Below are 21,590 nucleotides of genomic sequence, written 5' to 3'. Positions count from 1 at the left end.
ACCATCATATTTAGGAACTTTTTCATCAGCTGGTTCAGTTTCTGTTGTAATTATGCACTCACCATCGACATAACCACTAATGAACGTATTATATAAGTCAATCATGTTCTCACCAGGTGGTGATATGTTAAATGTAATATAACCGTTATCAATAGTATTTGTCGGCATAGCTGGCACTTTTGTTGGGACATATCTATGGTTAGTATCTCCAATAGGAACTGCCCCATCAACTTGATCGAAATAATATCTTACTTGTCTGATGGAATCAGCAATACTGTATGTATTGAGGTTATCGTTCAACATCTTTCTCAGCTATAAAAAATTTACAATCTTCTTATTCTTGGGATTATTCGTCTTATTTGTGGCTGAGGTTTAGGAGGTTCTGGTTCAGGCTCTGGTTCATCATCGAAGTGTATTCTTTTCTCTTCCATTGATTGAACATATTCTTGATTCTCTTTAGTTTCCTTCTCACGTTCAATTGGGTCCATGTTTGGTTCATTAACTACACTGTTACGTTCTAATATCTTTGTCATCATCTCTAACAACATTTTATTAGTATATGCTTGTTCTTCTTCTTTCTTCTCATCAACTTTAGGAGCTTCTTGAACAACAGGAGCTGGGGCAGGAGCTGGTGAATTCAATGGTGCCTTTCTCTTTCTAACTTGAACTGAACCATTCTTCATATGACAAACATAATATAATGGATGTTGTATTCCTTTAGCTTCATTCAATATGATTGATTGCTTTTCACTTGGTGAAAGTTTTGACGTCATTTCTATCCTAATAAAATTTTTTACTCCTAACAAAATGACTGAGAATACTTTCGACAGAGAAGCACTCAAGAATGAACTTCGTGAAGAAATACTTAATGAACTCAAACCAAAAGAACAAACACAAGAAGAGAAACCAGCTAAACCAAAGCGTAAACTCACAGAGAAACAATTAGCTGCATTAGCAGCTGGACGCGCAAAGAATCCACGAATGATTGCAAAGAAATTGAGAGAAGAGGAAGAAGCTAAGAAAAATAATAAGTAAGTGTTTAGAACTTTAACTTACGTTCAAAAGATGACTTCGTTGAAATAGTGAAGTCCTTATTTTTGTTGAAGCATGGTTTCGAACCAATGCACAAGTCAAAGGTTATCTCATCACCTTCATAAAGAGATTTGTACAATTCCACGATGCTATATTTTTCCCCAACTTTCTCAGGGAAGAACAAACCTTTCTTCTCGTCATAATGTACTTGTATCGCATCTGGGAACATTTGGTTTGCAGTAAGTGCAATTACGTCCTGTGTGATTCCCTTCATTCGACAGTGGAAAGCAATTTCCTTGAGGTCATTGGTTAATTCGTCGAGGTAAGTCTTCTTTCCAACGAATATAGATCTTTGTGCCTTAGACATATGTCCTGCAGTAATCTCTGCAAAGTCTGAATGAAATTGACCCAGTGCTTTTCCAATGAGTTCTCTGTTATACCTTCTCTTGTATTCTTCTGCTAACTTATCTAAGTCCTTCTCATACAAGTGTAAACTATCTGTATCCTGATAGAACAACTTCAAGCCCAAATCTTCTGCTGTGAAGAATACTTCATTCATGATTCGTTTGGACATAGAAAGGATTGAAACACCTAATGGACAATAGTTAAAGTGACGAACGATAGGTTTAAATGACTTTACACATGAAAGTTCGGAATCGGGGATGAACTCTATTGTCTGTATGTCATTATAGTTCTTAATGATATAGTCAGTGAGCTTATTGTCCTTGATGAAACGAATCTTTTTGTCAATGGGCTTTAATATCGTCTTACCATAGATACTGTTCAAAAGAAGTTTGATGATCTCTTGTATCGGATTACCTTCCTTCTTATACTTAGCACGTAATTCGAAGAGCTTCTTAACTTCATTCCTTATTGTCATGTCCCTTTTTCCATCATAATAGTATCCATCAATGACTTTGCATGAGATCTCTTGGAACTTGATCAGATCTTGAAGCGTAATGTGGTCTACGAACATCTTGCAGCATGTATTGGAACTTCTGGCAACATGTAAGTCAGGGTTGATGTCAGGATTGACGACAATCAATGGGAATGCTGAGTTCTTACCGATCGACAAGATCTCGATCTGACAGTAAAATCCTGAGATGAACTTTTCCTTTGTTGGTTCAGCTTGGTCATCATCAAAGAGATGCTCCAACAAGTATTCACTGCTCTTCATCTCTTCTGTCATAACTTTTGGAATTCCTTCTAAACAGTAAAGTCTAGCAATTGCTGATGGATACAATGATACAGCATCGAAGTCAGTGATGAGTTCTCCTTCATTGTATTGCTTCTTGTTCTCAGCTAGCATGCATCTTCCTCCTTGAATACACTTGGAAATATATTCACGAGGTTTTCCTGCAAGATCAAAGAGATTACCGTTCTTCCAATATACTCTCTTCTCAAAGAGTTTGTTTGAGATAGAACTTATTGAAACATAATCATAAGCATCTATTTCAAACTCAGTCATGAGGTCATTGCGGAACTTAAGAAAGCCATCTCGTAAAATGCGTACATCTTGACCGCAATAGAATGACGAATAAACTTCCATGTCAAAGTGTTCATCATCAATCTTGCAATCTTCAATCTTCTCAATGTTCTCATTAAAAGCTTCAATATCTTTGACATGATTCATGGCATCATCGATGTTACCAACTTTAGTTGTATTAACTAACTCTTCCGTGTAGTAATTATATGGGAAAACTTCTTTTTCACCACTAGTGAGGTGAAACATTTCAGGGAATCTTTCCAACTTAGTTGAGATGATTGCATAAGAGTCTTTGAAGCAGAGAAGTTTTCCTTTGTACTTTCCTTGTATCTGCATCGTTTGTGAACCTTTGATGATTGGAGTTCCTGTAATCTCTTCTAACTGAGACATGAGAAAAGTGACATCGTACGATAAGTTGTGGAAATAAACTAAACTCTTATCTGGTAAAGCTTCGAGGAATTTTGACGCACAGTCACTTCCCCAAATTGATGTATAACCATCATCGTCATCTTCCATGAAACAAATGTTGTATGCTTTGTGAATGTTTCCATCAGTTGATGCTTCGAAGTCAGCAAAGAAAACATGTTCTCTTGGGAACTTCATGTCTTTCTTCGTCTCTGAACTCCAATCTTTCTTCATCCTTGCGCAATAACGCTCATTGTATGTGAGGTCAATCATTTCTTCAAGGTTCTCATTATACATCGTTGTGAAGTATGTGCAAAGTTCTCCTGTTCTAATTGGTTCGAAATAATTGTTAGCAAACAAGAGTTCAATGACTTTTGCAAGTGGTGTAACTAACTTTGAGTTAATTGCATACCTTGTTTCATATCTTCTGTTAACTAACATCTTCTTCTCTAAAGTCCAATCCTTGCACAACTTACAAACATCTTCATAGTTCTTGATGAACATTGAACTTATTGGAAGCTTTTCGTTCAACATGTAGTGGTCATACATTAATAAAAGTTCTACTGTCATCTTTGGTTCTTCATCTGGTTCATAAGTATATGAATGATTTGAATACTTCTCGTTGTATTTGATGACATGGAACCTTATTCCTGTTTCTTTGGCAATAACCTTAATCTTTGACATTGGAAAATCTTTGACACGAATGATTTCCCTCATATGATTAATTGTTGCTTCGTCAACACCAGCTTGAATACAAGCGTAGATGAAACATGAATCTTTCATCATCTTCTTTGCTGTCTCTGCATTAAGTTCGTTGAAGATCTGATACCTCTCTAAGTTAATAGGTAATTTGCATGTCCATGTCCAAAGCTGACCATTACGTGACCTGTTTCTCTTCTTTGAATGGTTTTGTTTGATGATCTTGAGTGCGATCTTTTCTTGACCTGCTGCTCTCATCGTATCTAACATAACTTGTTCTTCAGCTGTGAGTTTATATGGTGTGTACGTTCCTTTTCTCAAAGCAGAAGCATCAACATCTGAATAAGCTGTATAGTCAAAGATCTCGATCTTCCTTAACGAAGGAATACTACAAAGGAAGAAGTCATAGTTTGATTCAAGGACTTTAGATGCTAATTCTTGTACTTCTGCTATTGGAGCTTCATTAAGTAACTGATGAACTAATGATCCCATTGTATTGATGTTCAAATGACGCAAAATGTTTCTCTTCTCATCAAAGTCGTAATAGAATGTCCACTTCTGTTTGAAAAGGTCTATCTGTCCAATGAACTTTGCCATAACTCTTGGAAACATCTTGTTGAAGTAATCTTTTCCTCTTGGACTGTATTGGTCAATGTTAAACATAATGAATCTTTCTCCTGCTTTAGTTATTGGGTCTAACCATTTCTCATCAGGAAGTTTTTGACCATTAATGTTCTTAACAACGTAAAAGGCATTCTGTATTTCTTTGTATGCTAATTCGCTCTCATCAATCTTTGGTGGAGGGTCTGAGTATATTGGTTGCATCTCCATTAACGCTCTATTATGAGATCTCTGATCGTGATCTAAAGCAACTGGGGAATTTGAAGCTGGAACATTCATGATACCATTGTAGTCATCATAGAAGCTCTTAGCATTCTTGAAAATATCTCTACACTTCCTGTACCTTGATTCTTAATTGCCAGAGCTAATTTATTGGTAATTTTTAGCTTTCTTAGGCATTTTGATCCAAACATATCAAGCATACCTCTTATCTTCTGGGAAAGTTATTAACTAATCCTTTATAGCATTGAGCACTTTTATAACCGATAAAAAAATATACGTTATTTTTTTTAATCGTCATCGTAATCATAATCGTACGAAGATTCTGTATCATCATCACTGACATCATTGGTTTCTCTAACTTCTGGCTTATCTGGTTTAATCTCTATCACCATAAACATTGGTGACAATAATCGAACAGGCTGATCTTGGAAGTCAACTAAGGTAAACGTAACATTAGTTAGTTCCCATGGAAATGCATCTATCCATGGTGAGGATTCCTTACATATAAGTGGTTTACCAGATATCCAGAACTCATTGATGTTATAACATGTAGATCTGTACATGATCTTTCTTCGATCATCAACTTGGTCAATATTATTGAACCCAGAGATGACAGACATTGATGAACGAAGGTATAACTGATACCCGAAGTTGAGCATAGGTGGTTTTGGCATTTGTAGATAATAATTATGTACAATAGGTAGTTCTATTCCATATGCACCTAAAATAAGATTTGCTCTATGTGAAGCATCTTTTAAATAGACTTTATGTCCTTTGTCCTGTGACGTAAATATAAGTTGATTCGTAGCACTCAGTGAAACTGTTACATTATGTTGACCTTTTTTCTTGTTATAATAATCAAACTGTTTTGTTACAATCTCTTGTAGTTTTGATACAATAGTATCCATATCAAATGAAAGAGCTGACTTAAATGTACACACCTTTTCTTCTCCATCTTCGTCTAACTGTAAGACAAAATAATCTGTTTCGTCACAAACAATAAAGTTCGCCATAGTACTGACACTTTTTACTCTCATCTTTATCTTACTTGGATGCCCCATGTTAGGATCTGCTTGAAACTGTATTGTCCCGTAGTTATTAGGATCAGTCGATTGTAGATAATACATCATTTTTATATGTAGTAAAAGAATGAGTGTTGTTCCATATGCATATGAATGTTATAAGTCTAGCGTACTTCAATATAAAGAATATACTCTCAGAATTACTGATAATGCTTTAGTCATACATAAAGAAGGTGCTGATGAAGACATTACCATCGGTCCTGGTATATTACCTATCGAGCAACCAGATGGTACAATTGTTGAAACAGACTTAAATCAATACCTTCAAGCGTTACAGAATCGTGTGACAAAAGTAGAGAATAATTACTTAGATGCTCCATTCTTCACAACTGATAGAGATTATATGTTTTCATGTATGGCGAGTAATGGTTTGCAAGAAACTCGTGAGGTAAATATTAATGAAGCATTAGAGACTATAATATATCATGTTAAACGGTTATTATCGATTGACCATGGAGTTCATTTTGACCCAAGGTCTACACTGTTCAATATACCAATGATTGAAAACAGTCAATTAACATTTAAAGAAGATACATTGTATAATGCTTTAAACGCAGCATTTGCTTATATATTAGGTCATGAACAAGTACAAAATAGTGGTATTGCAATATACTTAGATAAAGTTATGTTAAAGAAACCATTGACATTCACAGAAGATGGTCCAAAAGCAACTGGTATTGTTGGTGATGGAACATTATTGACGAAAGAATACTTAGCAAGTCATGTCGGAGAATTTTTCTCCACTAATGATAGCATCAGTACAACACCAGAAGTTATTTTATTGAAGAAACCAATCACATTTGATGTTAAAGGAAAGACAAAAGCAACTGGTATAGCTGGCGATGGAGTTCTTCTGACTAAGGAATACTTGAAGAAAAATATCAATGACTTCGTTGAAATTGTCAAAGATAAAGAATCTGGTCTTAAGTTCAACCCTTTATCATTCATCTTTGCCATAGCAAACGGTGCTACTGCAGCCTCATGGATATCACTCCAGAGTCAAATAAATGCTCTTTGGGCTTTTGTTGAAAGTCAAGAAGGTATAGATACTGTTCTTGACACTCTGGGTAATCTTGGTCCAAATCATAAAGGAGGTTTTGTGGATGGAATAAAAAATTTAGTTGAAAAGACTAAAACAAGTTTCCAGAAGATAACTCATATAGAAAGATTCAGAAATGAAGGTTATATGGAACTTGAGAGTTTTGATGTGACTGGACCTTTGGAACCAATTCAATGCACGTGATGCTAATGATAAAGAAGAGAAAGATCCTGGACCAAAAACAATCATTTCTACGTTAAGTACTTTGTACCCTGATTTTGTGACCTTAGTGAAAGTTGCTAATACATCAAGAAAGAACAATAATATTACTATGTCTGGTACTGATGACCTTACTGATTATCTTTATCTCATTCTTGCTGAATTAGCGAAGAAAGTTGAGGAGAACAAAAATAATGGAGGAAGAACTGCACTTAAGATTGCAGACAAAGCTGACAAAAGTTATGTTGACGAAGAGATACGTAAAGTTGCATCTAAAGAATATACTTTATCACAGTCTGTCATACTTAAGACAATCAAAGGTCCAGAGAAAGATATGTACCCAGGTGATGGTACAACAGTTAAAGTTAATGAAAGAGTTTCATTCCCATCTGGTATTGATGCAAAAGAAGTATATATTAATGGTGAAAACATCAATACAACATTGATTCCTTTGAAAAATAATGAGTTCACTGAACCTTTGACAGTTAAATCAATTCGTTCAAGAGAAGACAAACCTGTTATAATCAATAAAATAGGAGCTGATAATGACCAACCAGTTCAAATCAAGAAAATAAGAGCTGATGACATTATCTTGAACTATACTTTAGGCTCAAGTGCTCCACAAGAAGATCCTCATATGAGTTTAACAGAGACCTTGCAAAATTTGAATGGTACTGCATATAATATGTCTATGAGTTATAACAACTTTAAAGCACATGAGTTACCAGTTCTGTTAGACAACAAAGCAGACAAAACTTATGTTAATGAACAGATCTCAAAGATCTCTAATGCATCTGTAAACAATGGAATACCTGAAAGCATTACAGTTAGCTTTGGTAATAATGATATGGGTAAAGTTGCAATATTTATAAATTATAACATTGGTCCATCAGAAAAAGGTCCAAGTTACTATACATTGAGTCATGGTAAATCTATTGAACTTGTGTTCCACAAAAAAGATGGAACAAACTTAACTATTCATCCTGGAGATACGTTTGAGTTTTATTTGAACGATGTCACCACAGTAGATTATACTTATAGACCTTCTAACATGTTTGACATGATGTATCCAATTGGTTCTATATTTACATCAATGAGCTCAACAAGCCCGCAAACCCTTTATGGAGGTGTTTGGCAACCGATTGTTGATCAGTTTCTTTACTGTTCTAACTCATCAATGGACTTTGGTGGTTCAAAGACTATCAGAGTTGAAAACCTTCCACCACACTCCCATAGGTTCAGTGCAACAACATCTACTAATGGAGAGCATTCACATTCAATGACAAAAAGAGGTTATACAAATCTTGCAGCAGGTTCTGATAGACAAGGTATGAATAGATATGATATCACAGATGACCCTAGAGATGTTAGTACAGGTATTTTCTGCGGATCTGCAGGAAACCATACTCACACAGTAGCTGGAATCACAGATGCAACAGGAAAAGGTCAAGACTTCTTACCACCATTTATGACTGTATTCGCTTGGTTCAGAGCTGCTTAACTCAAGATCACGATCACAAACTGTTTCTCAGTATGAATGAGTAGCTCTATTTTTACATCATTACTGAAGTATTTCTTTTCTTCATCAATGACAGAAAGAATGTTTTCATCATCTTTTAAAGATCTTACCAAAGTTAGATCTTCATCAGAAAATCTCAAAGAAAGACTCATTTATGCACTAATAAAAATATAGCTAATTATTTTTTTATCTGAACTTTTTATCGGGTATATAAAGATGTCTGAACATCATTTGAAGTTCTTTAAGATCCAACAGTTTGTAGATGAAGTGAAGAAGCAAAATAAAACAGCAAAGAGACTACTTATATGCTTACCACAAACATTACGTCAAGGAAAGTATGGTTATAGTGCAAGTCCGATCATGATCTTTGTCGATAAGCAGAAATACACAAATGAAGGTTTAGCTAATTTACTCAAGTTTGAAAAGATAGCTATAAACATTCCTGACCATTTCTCAGCGAGAATAAACCTTGACAAGACTAAAAGTTATTGTTTATATGTAGATCTCACGAAATCAACAAAGAGTAAAGACAAAGAATATAACCCAGTTGAACTTAAGACAATGGGTAAGAACTTACTCAAAGCTGCTATCAAACCTGTCGAAGAGATCGACATTGAGGATGAAGCAGAAGAAATAGATGTAGATCCTGAAGTGTTATAAACGATAAAGTTTATTTTTGGAGGAAGATGGTGTCAGACCATTTGATCTGGCATGCTTGTTCTAGGTAATTGCAGAAACCTGGAAAGATTGTTATTGGTCTGAGTTTCATACCTGGTCTCTCATCTCTCCATTGAAGCAAGTAAATTTACATGAAGAGTTCGTCTGGATTCTCAGGCTTTGGTACACACTGATCGAAGATCTGTATGACCTCTTCATGACCGTACTCCCTCTGGTCAGACATGAGTGTTCTGAAGAACTTTTGCATCTTCGGACCAGGTTTAGCATCTATGCAACGAGTGGGTCTCATTGACATTTTTGTCACTTTTATTTGGTCGAATGGAAGGATTCGAGTTCATGCCACTTGACAGCAAAGAAGGTGCAGAAGAGGTTGTTGTTGCTGCATTCTATGCGAGCTCACACGTTGACGCATTCCGAACTTACCAGGATGACCTCGAAAAAGAAGGTCGAAAGCTTGGAAAGATCCAAATGTTGCTTGAGTTCTTCCGTGGAAACCTTGCACAGAAGTATGAGAAGAAAGAATAAACAACTAATTATTACTGAGCTTAGCTCATAAATGTAAGTTTTTACTCTGATCAGATCTTAGATCTCGTCGGGACAAGCGGAAAGGATAAAGTCCATGAGCTGGACTTTTGTCTTAGTGAGCGGTACTGCGGTCATGAGTAGTTCGCGCTTGTTTGAGCCACTTGGAACGCGACCCTTCCAATTCCTCATAGATCTCAAGGCAGAGATCGTGAAGAACTCAAGGACAAAGAGTCTTTGAGACTTGGTAAGGAATCCCTCATCATCTCTTTCATCCTGGAGGGTCTTTGTGGATGCAGTGGACTTGATCTCGTCTTCCTCGATCGGATCATTCTCATAATCTTCATCACCCTTCTTCCTAAACGTCATCTGCTCTCTCTTGTAGTCGTTCCTGAGAGCATTGAGTCCAGCTTCAAGATCTTGTGAGTTCTTTGCAGGTTTATTGAAAGTTTTCTTTTCCTGCATTTGCTGTATAAGCTGGGTTTGCTGTTGCATCATCTGCATCATCATTGCCATCATATCTAGTGTTGGTGATGCTGGAGCTGGTGTTGTACCATCTTGGGACATTCGGTCGTCGGTTATGTCTTTACAAAAGACTGCTTTACAAAAGACAGCTTTACAAAAGACAGCTTTACAAAAGACAGCTTTACAAAAGACAGCTTTACAAAAGACTGCTTTACAAAAGACAGCTTTACAAAAGACAGCTTTACAAAAGACAGCTTTACAAAAGACAGCTTTACAAAAGACAGCTTTACAAAAGACTGCTTTACAAAAGACAGCTTTACAAAAGACAGCTTTACAAAAGACAGCTTTACAAAAGACTGCTTTACAAAAGACAGCTTTACAAAAGACGTCTTGACAAAAGACAGCTTTACAAAAGACTGCTTTACAAAAGCATTTTCTCACAAAATTGAATACTTTTGCTTTACAAAAGACGTCTTGACAAAAGATTGCTTTACAAAAGTCTGCTTTACAAAAGACGTCTTGACAAAAGATTGCTTTACAAAAGTCTGCTTTACAAAAGTCTGCTTTACAAAAGACAGCTTTACAAAAGATTGCTTTACAAAAGCCATGACTGATCTTCATCCAATTTGTTTAATCGAACTTAATGAAGTAATTTCTGCATATCTCCTGCATGTATTTGGAAACGAGAGGATAAGACAACTCACCAAGGTTTCCAGACGCCAGATCCAAAGACTTGAATCAACTGCAGGAGTAATCCTAAGCTTTGAAGAAGGATTAACCAATAAGAAAGATGTCATTGACTCCAAGCGTGAAAGCCTTGCTGCTTTCTTACGCAAACACCCATGGGTCGATGTTGATCTCCAAACTCCTTACCAAGGACTCGTTGAAACCTTCACGACCTACAGACAGCTCCTTGACAGACCTGAGCAGAACCTTCTGGTCGAACGTGATGGCACATTAAGCCCTACAGACGAGTCAATCCAGAGAGAAGAAGCTCAAGAGTAAAAATCTGACATTTATACTTTACATGACATTTTTTTCATGAGTGTTCACGTTAAGATCAATGATGAAAACATGACTTCATGGGAAGATATCATTGATGACATAGAGAATGACCTTGATGAAAACATGATGGGAGCTCAAACGTCAGTTAAGGTCAAACTTGGTGAAGTTCAAGAAAAGATCTCCGAGATCAATGCAAAAATATCTGCTCTTACAGAGGTTGACGTTTATTACAGAAGCTTGGAGAGAACTTTAAGCAAACTTGAACGTCAGAACCAAAGTCTCATAGTTGTGCTCCAGAAACTCAGTCTCATGCGTAAAGCATATAATGACTACCTACATGTAAGAGACTTACCTTCTTATTCTACTCCAGATCTCGACTTTTCCGATATAAGTCCAATCCTTATTGATACAACACTTACGATAGCAGGGATGCTTCCTACATATCCAGAATATGATAACTTACCTCAGCTCTTCGAGTATCTCAAGAAAAAGTTCATGATCTTATTATGCGAGACCATGAAAAGACGTCAAAATACCAGAACAGAACGAGAACAGAGCTTACTAATAGACTTATTATATAATACTAAAGAAATAAAGGAGTTTTTATTCTAACTTTGGTATTTTTGGGAAGAACTGATCTGGATCATATTTGTCAACCACAGGTTTTGGTATCAAAAGTCTCTCTGGTTCTTGGACGGCTGGTACTGGAAATGGTTCCTTTGGTTTCCTAGCTTTTGGGAGATCTAAAAATTTTCTTGGTCTCTTTCTTTTGTGTAAGTGTTGTCCATTTTTATCGACAACGAATGTGAGCTTTCCGTCGTCAAAGATGAATGTCGTCGCTTCTTCAGTTCCCTCATCAACTATTATCTTCTTGATCTTTCTCTTCTCCATTAACAGAAAAAGTGACATATATTACTTCATTTTTTCTGGTGTTAGGATTAATTAAACCTCTATCTATAACATGCTTTCTCATAGAAAACTTCTCTCCATATCTTTTTGTCAATATCTCTAAAAGTTCTTCTGTATAAGATTTATCACTACTGAAGTAAATAGATGGATAATTAAGGACATCAAAGGTTTCTACAGTATCTTTAAGAGTCCATTCATCTCCATACTGTATAGAATAAGTATGGAAGTATGGAGGATCACATATAAAGAAAACATTGGGAAGATCTTTATACTCATTGAAGAGTATTCTCCAATCTTTATGAACAATAGTTAAACCTTCAAGATAGTCATCTATGTTTTCACCAAATAAGTTAGTATATCTGAGGTATAACACTTTCTTCATTAATGTGTCAAGATCATAGTATTTGTATGCTCCAGAATAGAGAAGACGTGAACATAATGTATCCCAGTCTATGTATGGAGCTTTACTTATAACTTCTCTGACGATCTCTTTCTGATCAGTAGGAATTTTCTCATCTGGCTTAACATTTATTCTCTCCTTAAGTTCCTTAAGTATTTCATTCGTGTCATGAATGTGTTTCAGTCTATCAACGTAGTTATCATAGTCGTTAGCTATGATCGTTGCTTTTGGGAACATAATATGCAACAGATGAGAGATATAGAGAGAACCACCAAAGAGGTCAACGAAGACATAATCCCCTTTGATGTCTTTGAGTATGTCGATAAGAGCTTTCCTGATCTTCGACTTATTACCTATGAAAGGTAAAGGAGGTTTGGTAAAAATCATTTATATGGTAATAAAAATAAGTGTTTACTTGAGACAATAACCTCTGTTGAGTTTGTAGAACAAGATCAGAAGTACGATCAAGTTCAAAACAACACAAATGGCTAGGATTGCGTTACCAACAATCTTTGTCTTTTCCCAGCAAGACTTCTTCTTTGGTTCATGTGCTGCTTCGACATCACTGTATGGCTCGGACATTAACTTAAAAAGTGTCATGACCACTTCATTTTTGATGAAGTCAACAGCTTATGTCCACTTCCTCCCACAAGCACTTGAGGACAAGAGAAGGTCATCATTGACTACCTTCAAGCCACTGAGAAGCTCCAAAAGCTTCAAGATCTCCGCGAAGAGTTCAAGTCCCGCTTGAAACAGGAGAACTTACTACAGGAATACATGCTCATTTTGTACCCATTACTAGATGGCTCCCATTTACCATCAGAGTACACTGCAGCTCTTGATGCACTCAAAGATCTTCGCGATCACCGTCCGATCGGTAAAGAAGCCTTCGAGCTCACCATTGAGCAAGCCATCCTCGCCAAGTACAATGCAAAGAAGCGGATGCTCGAAGCTCTTGATAAGATCAAGGAGTACGTCGAAACGTTCTAAAATAATTACTTGAGTAAACAATAAGTTTTATTGAGTAAGTCTTGAAACATTTGTGCTTTTGTTCTTGTTTGAACAACCATATTTAACATTAGATAAAAAATTTTTGGTTAAACAATAACATACTTAAGACATAAATTATACCTACTTATTAACTCAGTATATTGAGCATTATATGCATACTTAAACTCTTGAGCAATATTGTTCTCATCAATGATTCTGATCTGAGCTATTTTTGAGAAAGGTGGTGGAATACCACAACATGTGATGTCTGGGTCCAGTAGGTCTATTTCACACTTGAACCCAGTCATTCTGTGAACAACTTCTTCCAAGTCTGGCTTAGGTAGTAAGATCTGATCTTTGCTCACTAAGTTAGAAAAGAGCTCTTTGTCTTGGTCTAGAAGTATCTTCTGGTATATACTAAGTAAATACTCTTCTACACCAATCCTCGATGAAGTCTCCACAGATCTCGATGAGGTCAGGTTGGAAGTTAATGGACTTAAAGGAGGAGGATACATTGGTGCTTCTGAGTTCGTAGTTGTTTCCTCTTTTTTTATCTCTGTTGGAGCATCACTTACTGTACCAGATGGATAGTTCTTTATCACAATGTTATTAGTTGTTCTTGAATCAACATTGCTTGTTGGTTCAATTGGAAGATTAGCTGCACCATAAAGAATTGACTTCGATCTCATTTGTTATGAGTAAAAATTGTTTTATTCTCATATAAATGACGAACATTAACCCAGAGAACAACACAGAATATACTGCAACAGGAGTTGTTTACAATGATCTAGATCAGATCGTCCAACTCAAAGCCCCAAGAGGAAGGAATTTAATAAGACAACCTCCACCAAAGATATATGTTGATGATGGTAGTAATGGGTTCAACTTAGTGTATCATTACTCATATCCTCAATATGCAAAAATTGGGTCTACCCCAAACGTGACAAACCATTATATGAACCTTTATGATGAAGCAAGGTTTCATGCACCAACGAAGAAAGAACCTGATGCATCAAGATTACATGAATTCGCAGACCATGATGGTTATAGCGATTACTCAATGCCTGTAAGACTTTAACGTTAATAAAAAAATGACTGTTGGTAAACAAGAAAAAACTTTAATACAAGAGGATTTGATGCTACCAATATATTCAACTGATATGGGAGCTTATCAATTCGATACATTTGAGAATCCTGGTGGAACACCACCATATTTTCTTTTGTTCATCAATGTAAACAGTAGAAAAGGTTATGCGTTCCCAATGAGTGAAAAGAACTCAAACAATGTTCTAAGTGCAATGCAGAAGTTCATTTCACAAGCTACAGGTGAAATGAAACCTACAATACTTACTAGTGATGAAGACCCAGCTTATACGACACAAAATGTTCGAGATCTGTTGGTCAGTCATAACATTGAGCACATGACGACACAGAAATACAATCATAACATACTAGGTATTATTAATAGGTTCTGTAGAACTATTAGAACTATGTTACATATGAAGTTAAACCTCAAAGAAGGTGATAAAACACCACCTTTCACTGCAGATACAATGAGACAAATTATTAATGACTACAACACTGAATATCATTCAAGCACACAACAAAAGCCTGATGATTTCACAGAAAAGGATAATGAGGAATATATAAAGAAGCAAAGATTGAAAGAAGAGTATGTCAGAAAAAATAACCTTTATAACTTAAGACCTGGTCAAAAAGTTCAAGTCATAGTTGAACCAAGAACATGGGGTAAAGGTAACCAACAAAGAAGACATCTTGATCCTTCTTATTATACAGTTGATTCAGTTGATACAAGTGCATACTTGTTAAGAGCAAAAGATGGAAGTGTTGCAAGATATCCACGTTATCAGATATGGACAAAAATAGAGCATGGATTAAAGCAAGGAGAAACTTTAGATCAAGGAAGACACGGTGCTGTTAAAAGTATTGATGGTCATGAACTTGTCGGTAATGATGTAAAGTATGATGTTACGTTTGAGAACGAAAATACAGGAAAAGTGACAGGTAGAGGTATGCGTGAAGGTAATCCAAACAGGTTGTCACAAATGGAAGTACAGTATTGGAGGAAAAATATTAATGAAGGTCATGTTAAAGATATGCCTAGTTTTCTTGAGAAGTATCGTGGGTTTCGAGTTTAGCTTGTAAGTCCTTTATTTTTGTTTCATACAATGAGATCTTCCTTCTGATCTGTTCATCATTGAGAGGTTGCTTGACTTTACGGAACTGTACACGTCCGTCTTTCATTGTATGTACATAATATCCATCAGGAACCTTACCATCTTTTATATATTCAGTTAACCACTTTTGTTTAGTTGATGCTTTAATGACTTGACTCATTTCTTACTGGATAAATTTTTATGTTTTTTATCTTTTGACGATTTTTTCTTATCCTTATCTTTCTTCTTGTCCTTGTCCTTCTTTGATTTATCCTTCTTCTTGTCCTTGTCCTTCTTGGACTTCTCTGCTGCAGGTGGTGTTGGATTCTGTTTGACTTTAGCACTTGGGTCAGGACCTTGTCTTTGAGACTTAGATATAGATTGTTTAGGAGCTGCTGCTTGTTTAGTTGCTTCAGCTTGTTGTTTAGCTAATTCAGCAGCTTGTTTATCATTCTCTTCTATTTCCTTTGCACCAGTTGCGACTTCATTCTTGAACTTTTGGAGATTCTCAGCAGCATCCATTACCTTATTCGCTCCTTTAAACAATCCATAAAATTTCTGCCATGGTGATACTGAAGGTATATTTCCACCAATTGCTGGAGGAACTGATGCTTCAGGAGTTGGAGATGGTGTTTTGTCTGAATTGAGATGCTTTTCTGCTTCAAGAACTTGTGTAGTATTTTTCTCCAGGTATGCTTTTGCAACCTCCTTAACTTCTGGACGTTCATTATTTACATCCTGTCTTGGTGTTGATGTTTCAGTAGCGTTTTCCTGAGTTACATTAACAACAGGTTGCTCAACTGCTGAAACATTAGCTGCTTCAGTAATGTTATGAGTAGTTGAAACATTTCCTGATATACCTTCTCCTGTTGGAACTCTTGGAGCAATTGTTGTGATGTTCGCCATTGCAGGAGTTGGAGTAGGAGTGTCATCAATCTTTCTGTCAGCTTTCGTCGTTTGCGTTGTAGTATTTGTTGTTTCATTACCATATTTTGATCTTAGTCTGGTAAGCTCTAACTTCATATGTTCTTCAGGATATGCATACTTATTATATTCACCCTTAATATTCTTTTTCCATTCATCGTATTTATCTTCTGCTGATTTCTTAATTGATGCTAGTCCGTTTACAGCCAATTCATCAGTACCGTTATCAGTAGTCTGGTTATATAAAAGATTAGCAGCTGATCTAATTGTGTAATCCGTAAGATTACCAAAACGCTCTATTGTACCTAATGTTGTGTTCTTCAGTTCCTTTCCAATTCCTTGTGCAGCATCTTTGACTAAATCAGCACCCCATGCACCAAATTGTCTCACAGGAGCCGCTATTGATGGTGAAGGAGATGGAGATGGCGATGGAGTTGGTGATGGTGAAGGAGATGGAGATGGTGAAGGAGATGGAGTTGGCGATGGTGTTGCTGCTTTCGCCTTTCTATCAGCTTCTTCTTTCGCCTTTCGTTCAGCTTCTTCCTTAGCCTTACGAGCTTTTTCTTTCTTCTTAAGCTCCTCTAGTTCTTTACGTTCAGCTTCTTCTTTCGCCTTACGAGCTTTTTCTTTCTTCTTAAGCTCCTCTAGTTCTTTACGTTCAGCTTCTTCTTTCGCCTTTCGTTCAGCTTCTTCCTTAGCCTTACGAGCTTTTTCTTTCTTCTTAAGCTCCTCTAGTTCTTTACGTTCAGCTTCTTCTTTCGCCTTTCGTTCAGCTTCTTCCTTAGCCTTACGAGCTTTTTCTTCATAATATTTTGTATACTTATCATCAGCCCAATTACCAAGTGATTTGGCACCTGTTAGTATTCCATTTGCGGTTGATGTTGCTGTTCTTCCGAGCCATCCCCTACCGCTGAAGCACCATTGCCAATAGCACTACCAGCATTTAAAATTCCACGACCAATCCATATCCCTGGTTTTGCCTTTGTATTAAGAGTAAGAAATTCTTCCTTCCTATCTTCAGGTGTAGGATTTGTAACAGTTCTTACAGTATCAACAACAGTGTCAACACTGGTTCCAATAGCACTACCAACAGCTGTTGCACCAGTTAGAATACCATGGGTAACTAAATCAGTAGCTCTTGAGACAACATTATCACTCGAGGCTTTCTCTGCTGGATAGTTTGATCCTTTGTAAGTTCCTGGACCACCTCTATTTGAAGCTTCTCCTTCAACTATTTTCTTCTCTTCTTGTGCTTGTTCTCTGGCAACACTCAATGCACGTTCTTGTCTTTGAATGTTGTCTTTCTTTAACATGTAACCACCAAGTGTCTGTGGTGGTGTGTTTTTATCTAGTGCAGCATCAATTGCAGCCTTTTCTTTTCGCTTTTCTTCGTCTAACCAATTTTGAATAGATTCTGCATCAGTTGGTTCAGCTGGAGTTGGAGACGGTGTTGAGCTTTAGTTGGTGTTGGAGACGGTGTCGGAGCTTTAGTCGGAGTTGGAGATGGAGTAGGTGCTTTTGTAGGTGTCGGTGATGGAGTTGGAGATGGAGTTGGAGGTACTGTTGGTTCTGGAGTTGGTTCAACAGTCGGTGAAGGTGTTGGCGCCTTTGTGATTCTTGGAGTTGGCTCTGGTGTTCTAATAGGGGAAGCAGTTGGTGTATTAGCTCTTTTAAGAACCTGTGATCTTTCCGCTTGATTTGAATCAGATACTGGGTTAGTTGTACTAGGATGTGATACAGGAGTTATTTTTGGTGTAGGTGTTGGTTTATTTAATGTTATACCATGACTACTCGACATTGGTGGAGGACCTGCGTGAGCAGTTGGTGTCAGAGTTGGCGTTGGAGCTACTGTAGGAGTTGGCGTTGGAGCTACTGTTGGTTCAGGAGTGGGAGTTGGTGTTGGAGCTACTGTAGGAGTAGGTGTAGGAGTTGGTGTTGGAGTCGACATTTGTTTTAACCTCTCATTATACCAATTCTCCAAATAATAAGCCTCACCCATTAAGTTACTCTGTCTTTGTTTTATAGAAAATTCACCTAACAGTAATTCATCATGAATCATTTTCTGCAGCTTTGTCGTGTTTTCTACTTCCTTTATTAGAACGCTCGATGTATTCGCCAATCCTCTATATTCCTTAATCATCTTATCTAGTTTGTTCATATTTGGTACTTCCTTTTTCTTCTCAGCGTTAATCTCATTAGATCGTTTCTCCAATTCTTCAACTACTTTGTAAAGCTTATTTATCTTGACATGTGATTCCTTTACTTCTCCAGTCCTTGGATCCTTAGGTTCCTTGTATTTAGCTAATTTCGTCTCTATATATCTTCGTTTAGCGTCATATCCAGGATCACTGGTTCGTAAAGGATGCGAAGGTGGACGAAAATAAGGTATGTAGAAATCTGGATCATCATTAATAGAAGAACGTGCTTTAAAGTTACGAACCGCGTCTGTAAAAGGGTCTCTACCACGTGCTGTATATGTTGATGTAATCAAAAAGCCTTCTCTTCTCATTGGGAAATTAATACGACCTTTTTGAACATATTCTTTCTCAAAGTATTGCCTAGCATTGTAATCAAAAGCAAGATCATTATATATATCGCGCAAAAAATCAAATGTATGCTGCTTGAACTTTTGATCGCTAATTATGGTACGAATTATCGGACGTTCATTCTCCCATTTCTTAACTCGTTCATCAATGAGTTTCCTCTCTTGTTCACTCATTTAAACCTCATAAAAATATATTATCTGCGTATAGTGCCACTAATAGCATTAATCCATGGCATGTCTGATAGTACACGTACTGACTGAACTAATGGCTTATGATTGTTCCAAATAGCTCCTCCAATGTATGCGTTATACTTATTGTTGTCAATAGTTTGTTGAGGTTGAACTATAGGTGTTTCAACAGGCTTGTCTCTACTGAAGTCACCACCAAGAGCTTTATTGAATGCTTTAAGATTCTTCGTTAATGCATTATCTTCACCTAATGTAGTTTTTGCAATTCTTTCACCAAGACTACCGATAACACCACCGACTTGACCAACTTGAGGGAAAAGTTTGTTAGCAATGTTAAATCCAGCACCTATTACAAGACCAGGATTTTTTTTCACCATACCCCATCCAGCTTTAACATAATCGCCAAAACCCATTTATTTCTTCTTAAAATAATGTCATCTTTTGTTGCTTAACTTCTTTAAAGTCCGTCTTTCCTGCAACTATATGAACTTCCATATATGAACGAGGTGTTGGTAGCTCTTTGTATTTGTTCCATAACTCTTCCCAATCTTCTGTTGCTCCTGACTGTTCAATCATTGACTGAAAGTCTCTCATAGAATAACCTTGAAAGATAACGAAGTCAGTGCATAGTCTCTTAATGTTTAAACATATATGTCTCCATGTTTGACACATGATGACAACAGTATAGTTATAATGTCTGACCTTAGTGATGAAGTTCGCTAATGGTGAACGTGGGTCATTCAATAAGTCATGACCACCATAATCGTCTAACACTAATAGAGAATTACTGGGATACTTTGTGAAAGGATATTTGTTCAACTTCTTTACAACATATATTGCAATCTTCTTATACTCAAACTTTCCATCAGGTTTCCTTAGTTGATGCTTTGTTAAGATGTGTTCCATCTCCTCTGAAATTTTTTCGAACTTACTTTGAACGAACTCAACAATAGCGTAATACTTTGCTTTCATCTTAACGTTCTTCATTAAATAAGGCATAAGTTCTTTATCATCCTTTTTCAGTACTGGTGCTTTAACTTGACTCATAAATGTCTTCGCTGTTTTATCCATTGTTCCTGATGTTGCTGAGATAACTATTGAGTCATAATATGGAGTATTAGTGAAGCGGTCTGTTATCATTATATGACGAATAACACCATATGTCTTACCTGAACCCATCTTACCGCAGTAGAAATAAACACCATTAGTACAAAATGGATAATCATCAGAAAATGGCATAATGAGTGCATTGTTTAGTTCTTTACTATTCTTACGTGCTCCATCATGAAGAATCTTATCTACTTGATTAATAACTTTCTCCATCTTTTAGTTACATATAAAATGTCTAAATATGATGGATTATACTATGAACATGTTATGAATGATGGCACGATAAGTGGTAATACAGTCTCATATAAATTACCGAGAGACTTCATTGAATATCCTGCGTCAAAAGCTCTTGAGATAAGAAAGATAAGTCTTGAGCATCCAGACTTTGAGTTTCTTGCTATTCCATTAGAAATGACAGATTCATCAAAATCAGTGAAAAAAAGGTTTGACATGAGATATTACATAAAACCCAACATGACTACACAGGAGTTGAATGAAGGTCTTATGGAAAAAATGACTGAGGCAAGTAGAGAATTTGTTGATTGTTACTATGATTCAAATGAAAATAAATTGAATGTATTAAGAAAAGGTACATCACCAATCATAACATTACCTTCATACAGTAGTATAGAAAAAAATGCCTTGAATTATAAATATGACATGTCCCTAGGAGATGTGTTGGATTTCATCACTGCGTTATTAGAAACCACTGAAACAGACACAACATCAAGAAAACCAGAGCTTGTTTGGGAAGATGACCATGGTAGAACATTCACGCAAAAAGTAATTCCATCGAAAGCAAAATTTTTAGACTTATGGGAAAAAAAATATATCTCGCGAATGCATGTATATTATAGTTTTACCATAGCAGATTTCACTGACGAAAATGATAAAGATAAAAAAACATATAAGTACTTTGATGAGCTTTTCATAACTATAGCGAATATCAGGTTTATCCTTGAGCGAAAGGGCAAACCAACATATAAATTTGTCGGTTATCAGATAAGAATAAATCCTCTCCTTGAGCCTTTAGTAACGTTGAGTAATATTGCTCATGATAACAAACAATTTATATGTAATGTGAATGAACAGCTTGTGCCACCAAAATTTTACGATATCACTGGTTATAAAGATGCACTCGTGTTTGAGTTTTATAAGCGCTTTTCATTCAAAAGAGTTGAAGAATCAACTGATGGTCAAAAAAAGGAATATTATGTAAAAGAACCATATGAAATTCCTAAAGACTCTAATATAATGGTTGAACTTATATTAGAGTCTGGTACTCAATCTCAACATAAATAGTTTACGTGACAGAATTTTTTTGACACGTAAAGTTTACATTTTAATGGAAG

At 36.3% G+C, this 21,590-nt stretch overlaps 6 protein-coding genes and 3 pseudogenes across 9 annotated transcripts, besides 2 other annotated features; 4 read left to right on the top strand and 5 right to left on the bottom strand.

Moving 5' to 3' along the window:
* Positions 1-15,434: part of a mobile genetic element that runs on past the window's edge.
* Positions 324-773, bottom strand: TVAGG3_1040360 (uncharacterized protein; the record flags this gene model as incomplete). Its single annotated transcript, XM_051255471.1, has 1 exon — positions 324-773. The coding sequence occupies one exon, from the start codon at positions 771-773 to the stop codon at positions 324-326; it is 450 nt and encodes a 149-aa protein (XP_051081045.1).
* Positions 1,757-3,220, bottom strand: TVAGG3_1040350 (organellar and viral DNA polymerase type B; the record flags this gene model as incomplete). The annotated part of the gene is made up of 1 exon (XM_051255470.1): positions 1,757-3,220. A coding segment is annotated over one exon (1,464 nt), but the record flags the coding sequence as incomplete, so codon positions are not given.
* TVAGG3_1040340 lies at positions 9,886-10,381 on the top strand (annotated as a pseudogene). The gene has a single exon. A coding segment is annotated over exon 1 (496 nt).
* On the top strand, positions 10,596-10,990 carry TVAGG3_1040330 (uncharacterized protein; the record flags this gene model as incomplete). Its single annotated transcript, XM_001288127.2, has 1 exon — positions 10,596-10,990. A coding segment is annotated over one exon (395 nt), but the record flags the coding sequence as incomplete, so codon positions are not given.
* Positions 12,788-13,293, top strand: TVAGG3_1040320 (annotated as a pseudogene). Its single transcript has one exon. A coding segment is annotated over exon 1 (506 nt).
* Positions 13,401-13,982, bottom strand: TVAGG3_1040310 (uncharacterized protein; the record flags this gene model as incomplete). The annotated part of the gene is made up of 1 exon (XM_051255469.1): positions 13,401-13,982. One exon carries the CDS (start codon positions 13,980-13,982, stop codon positions 13,401-13,403), a length of 582 nt encoding a protein of 193 aa, XP_051081043.1.
* Positions 15,435-16,271: 837 nt separating the features above from the next.
* TVAGG3_1040290 lies at positions 16,272-17,707 on the bottom strand (annotated as a pseudogene). The gene has a single exon. A coding segment is annotated over exon 1 (1,436 nt).
* Positions 17,708-17,801: 94 nt separating this feature from the next.
* Positions 17,802-21,590: part of a mobile genetic element that runs on past the window's edge.
* Positions 19,936-20,451, bottom strand: TVAGG3_1040280 (uncharacterized protein; the record flags this gene model as incomplete). The annotated part of the gene is made up of 1 exon (XM_051255468.1): positions 19,936-20,451. A coding segment is annotated over one exon (516 nt), but the record flags the coding sequence as incomplete, so codon positions are not given.
* Positions 20,470-21,540, top strand: TVAGG3_1040270 (uncharacterized protein; the record flags this gene model as incomplete). The annotated part of the gene is made up of 1 exon (XM_001313379.1): positions 20,470-21,540. The coding sequence occupies one exon, from the start codon at positions 20,470-20,472 to the stop codon at positions 21,538-21,540; it is 1,071 nt and encodes a 356-aa protein (XP_001313380.1).

The sequence above is a fragment of the Trichomonas vaginalis genome, chromosome I (assembly GCF_026262505.1).
Source record: "Trichomonas vaginalis G3 chromosome I, whole genome shotgun sequence".
NCBI classification, from domain to species: domain Eukaryota; phylum Parabasalia; order Trichomonadida; family Trichomonadidae; genus Trichomonas; species Trichomonas vaginalis.
The sequence above is the reverse complement of the archived record's forward strand: the minus strand, read 5'-3'. Positions and strand labels throughout refer to the sequence as shown.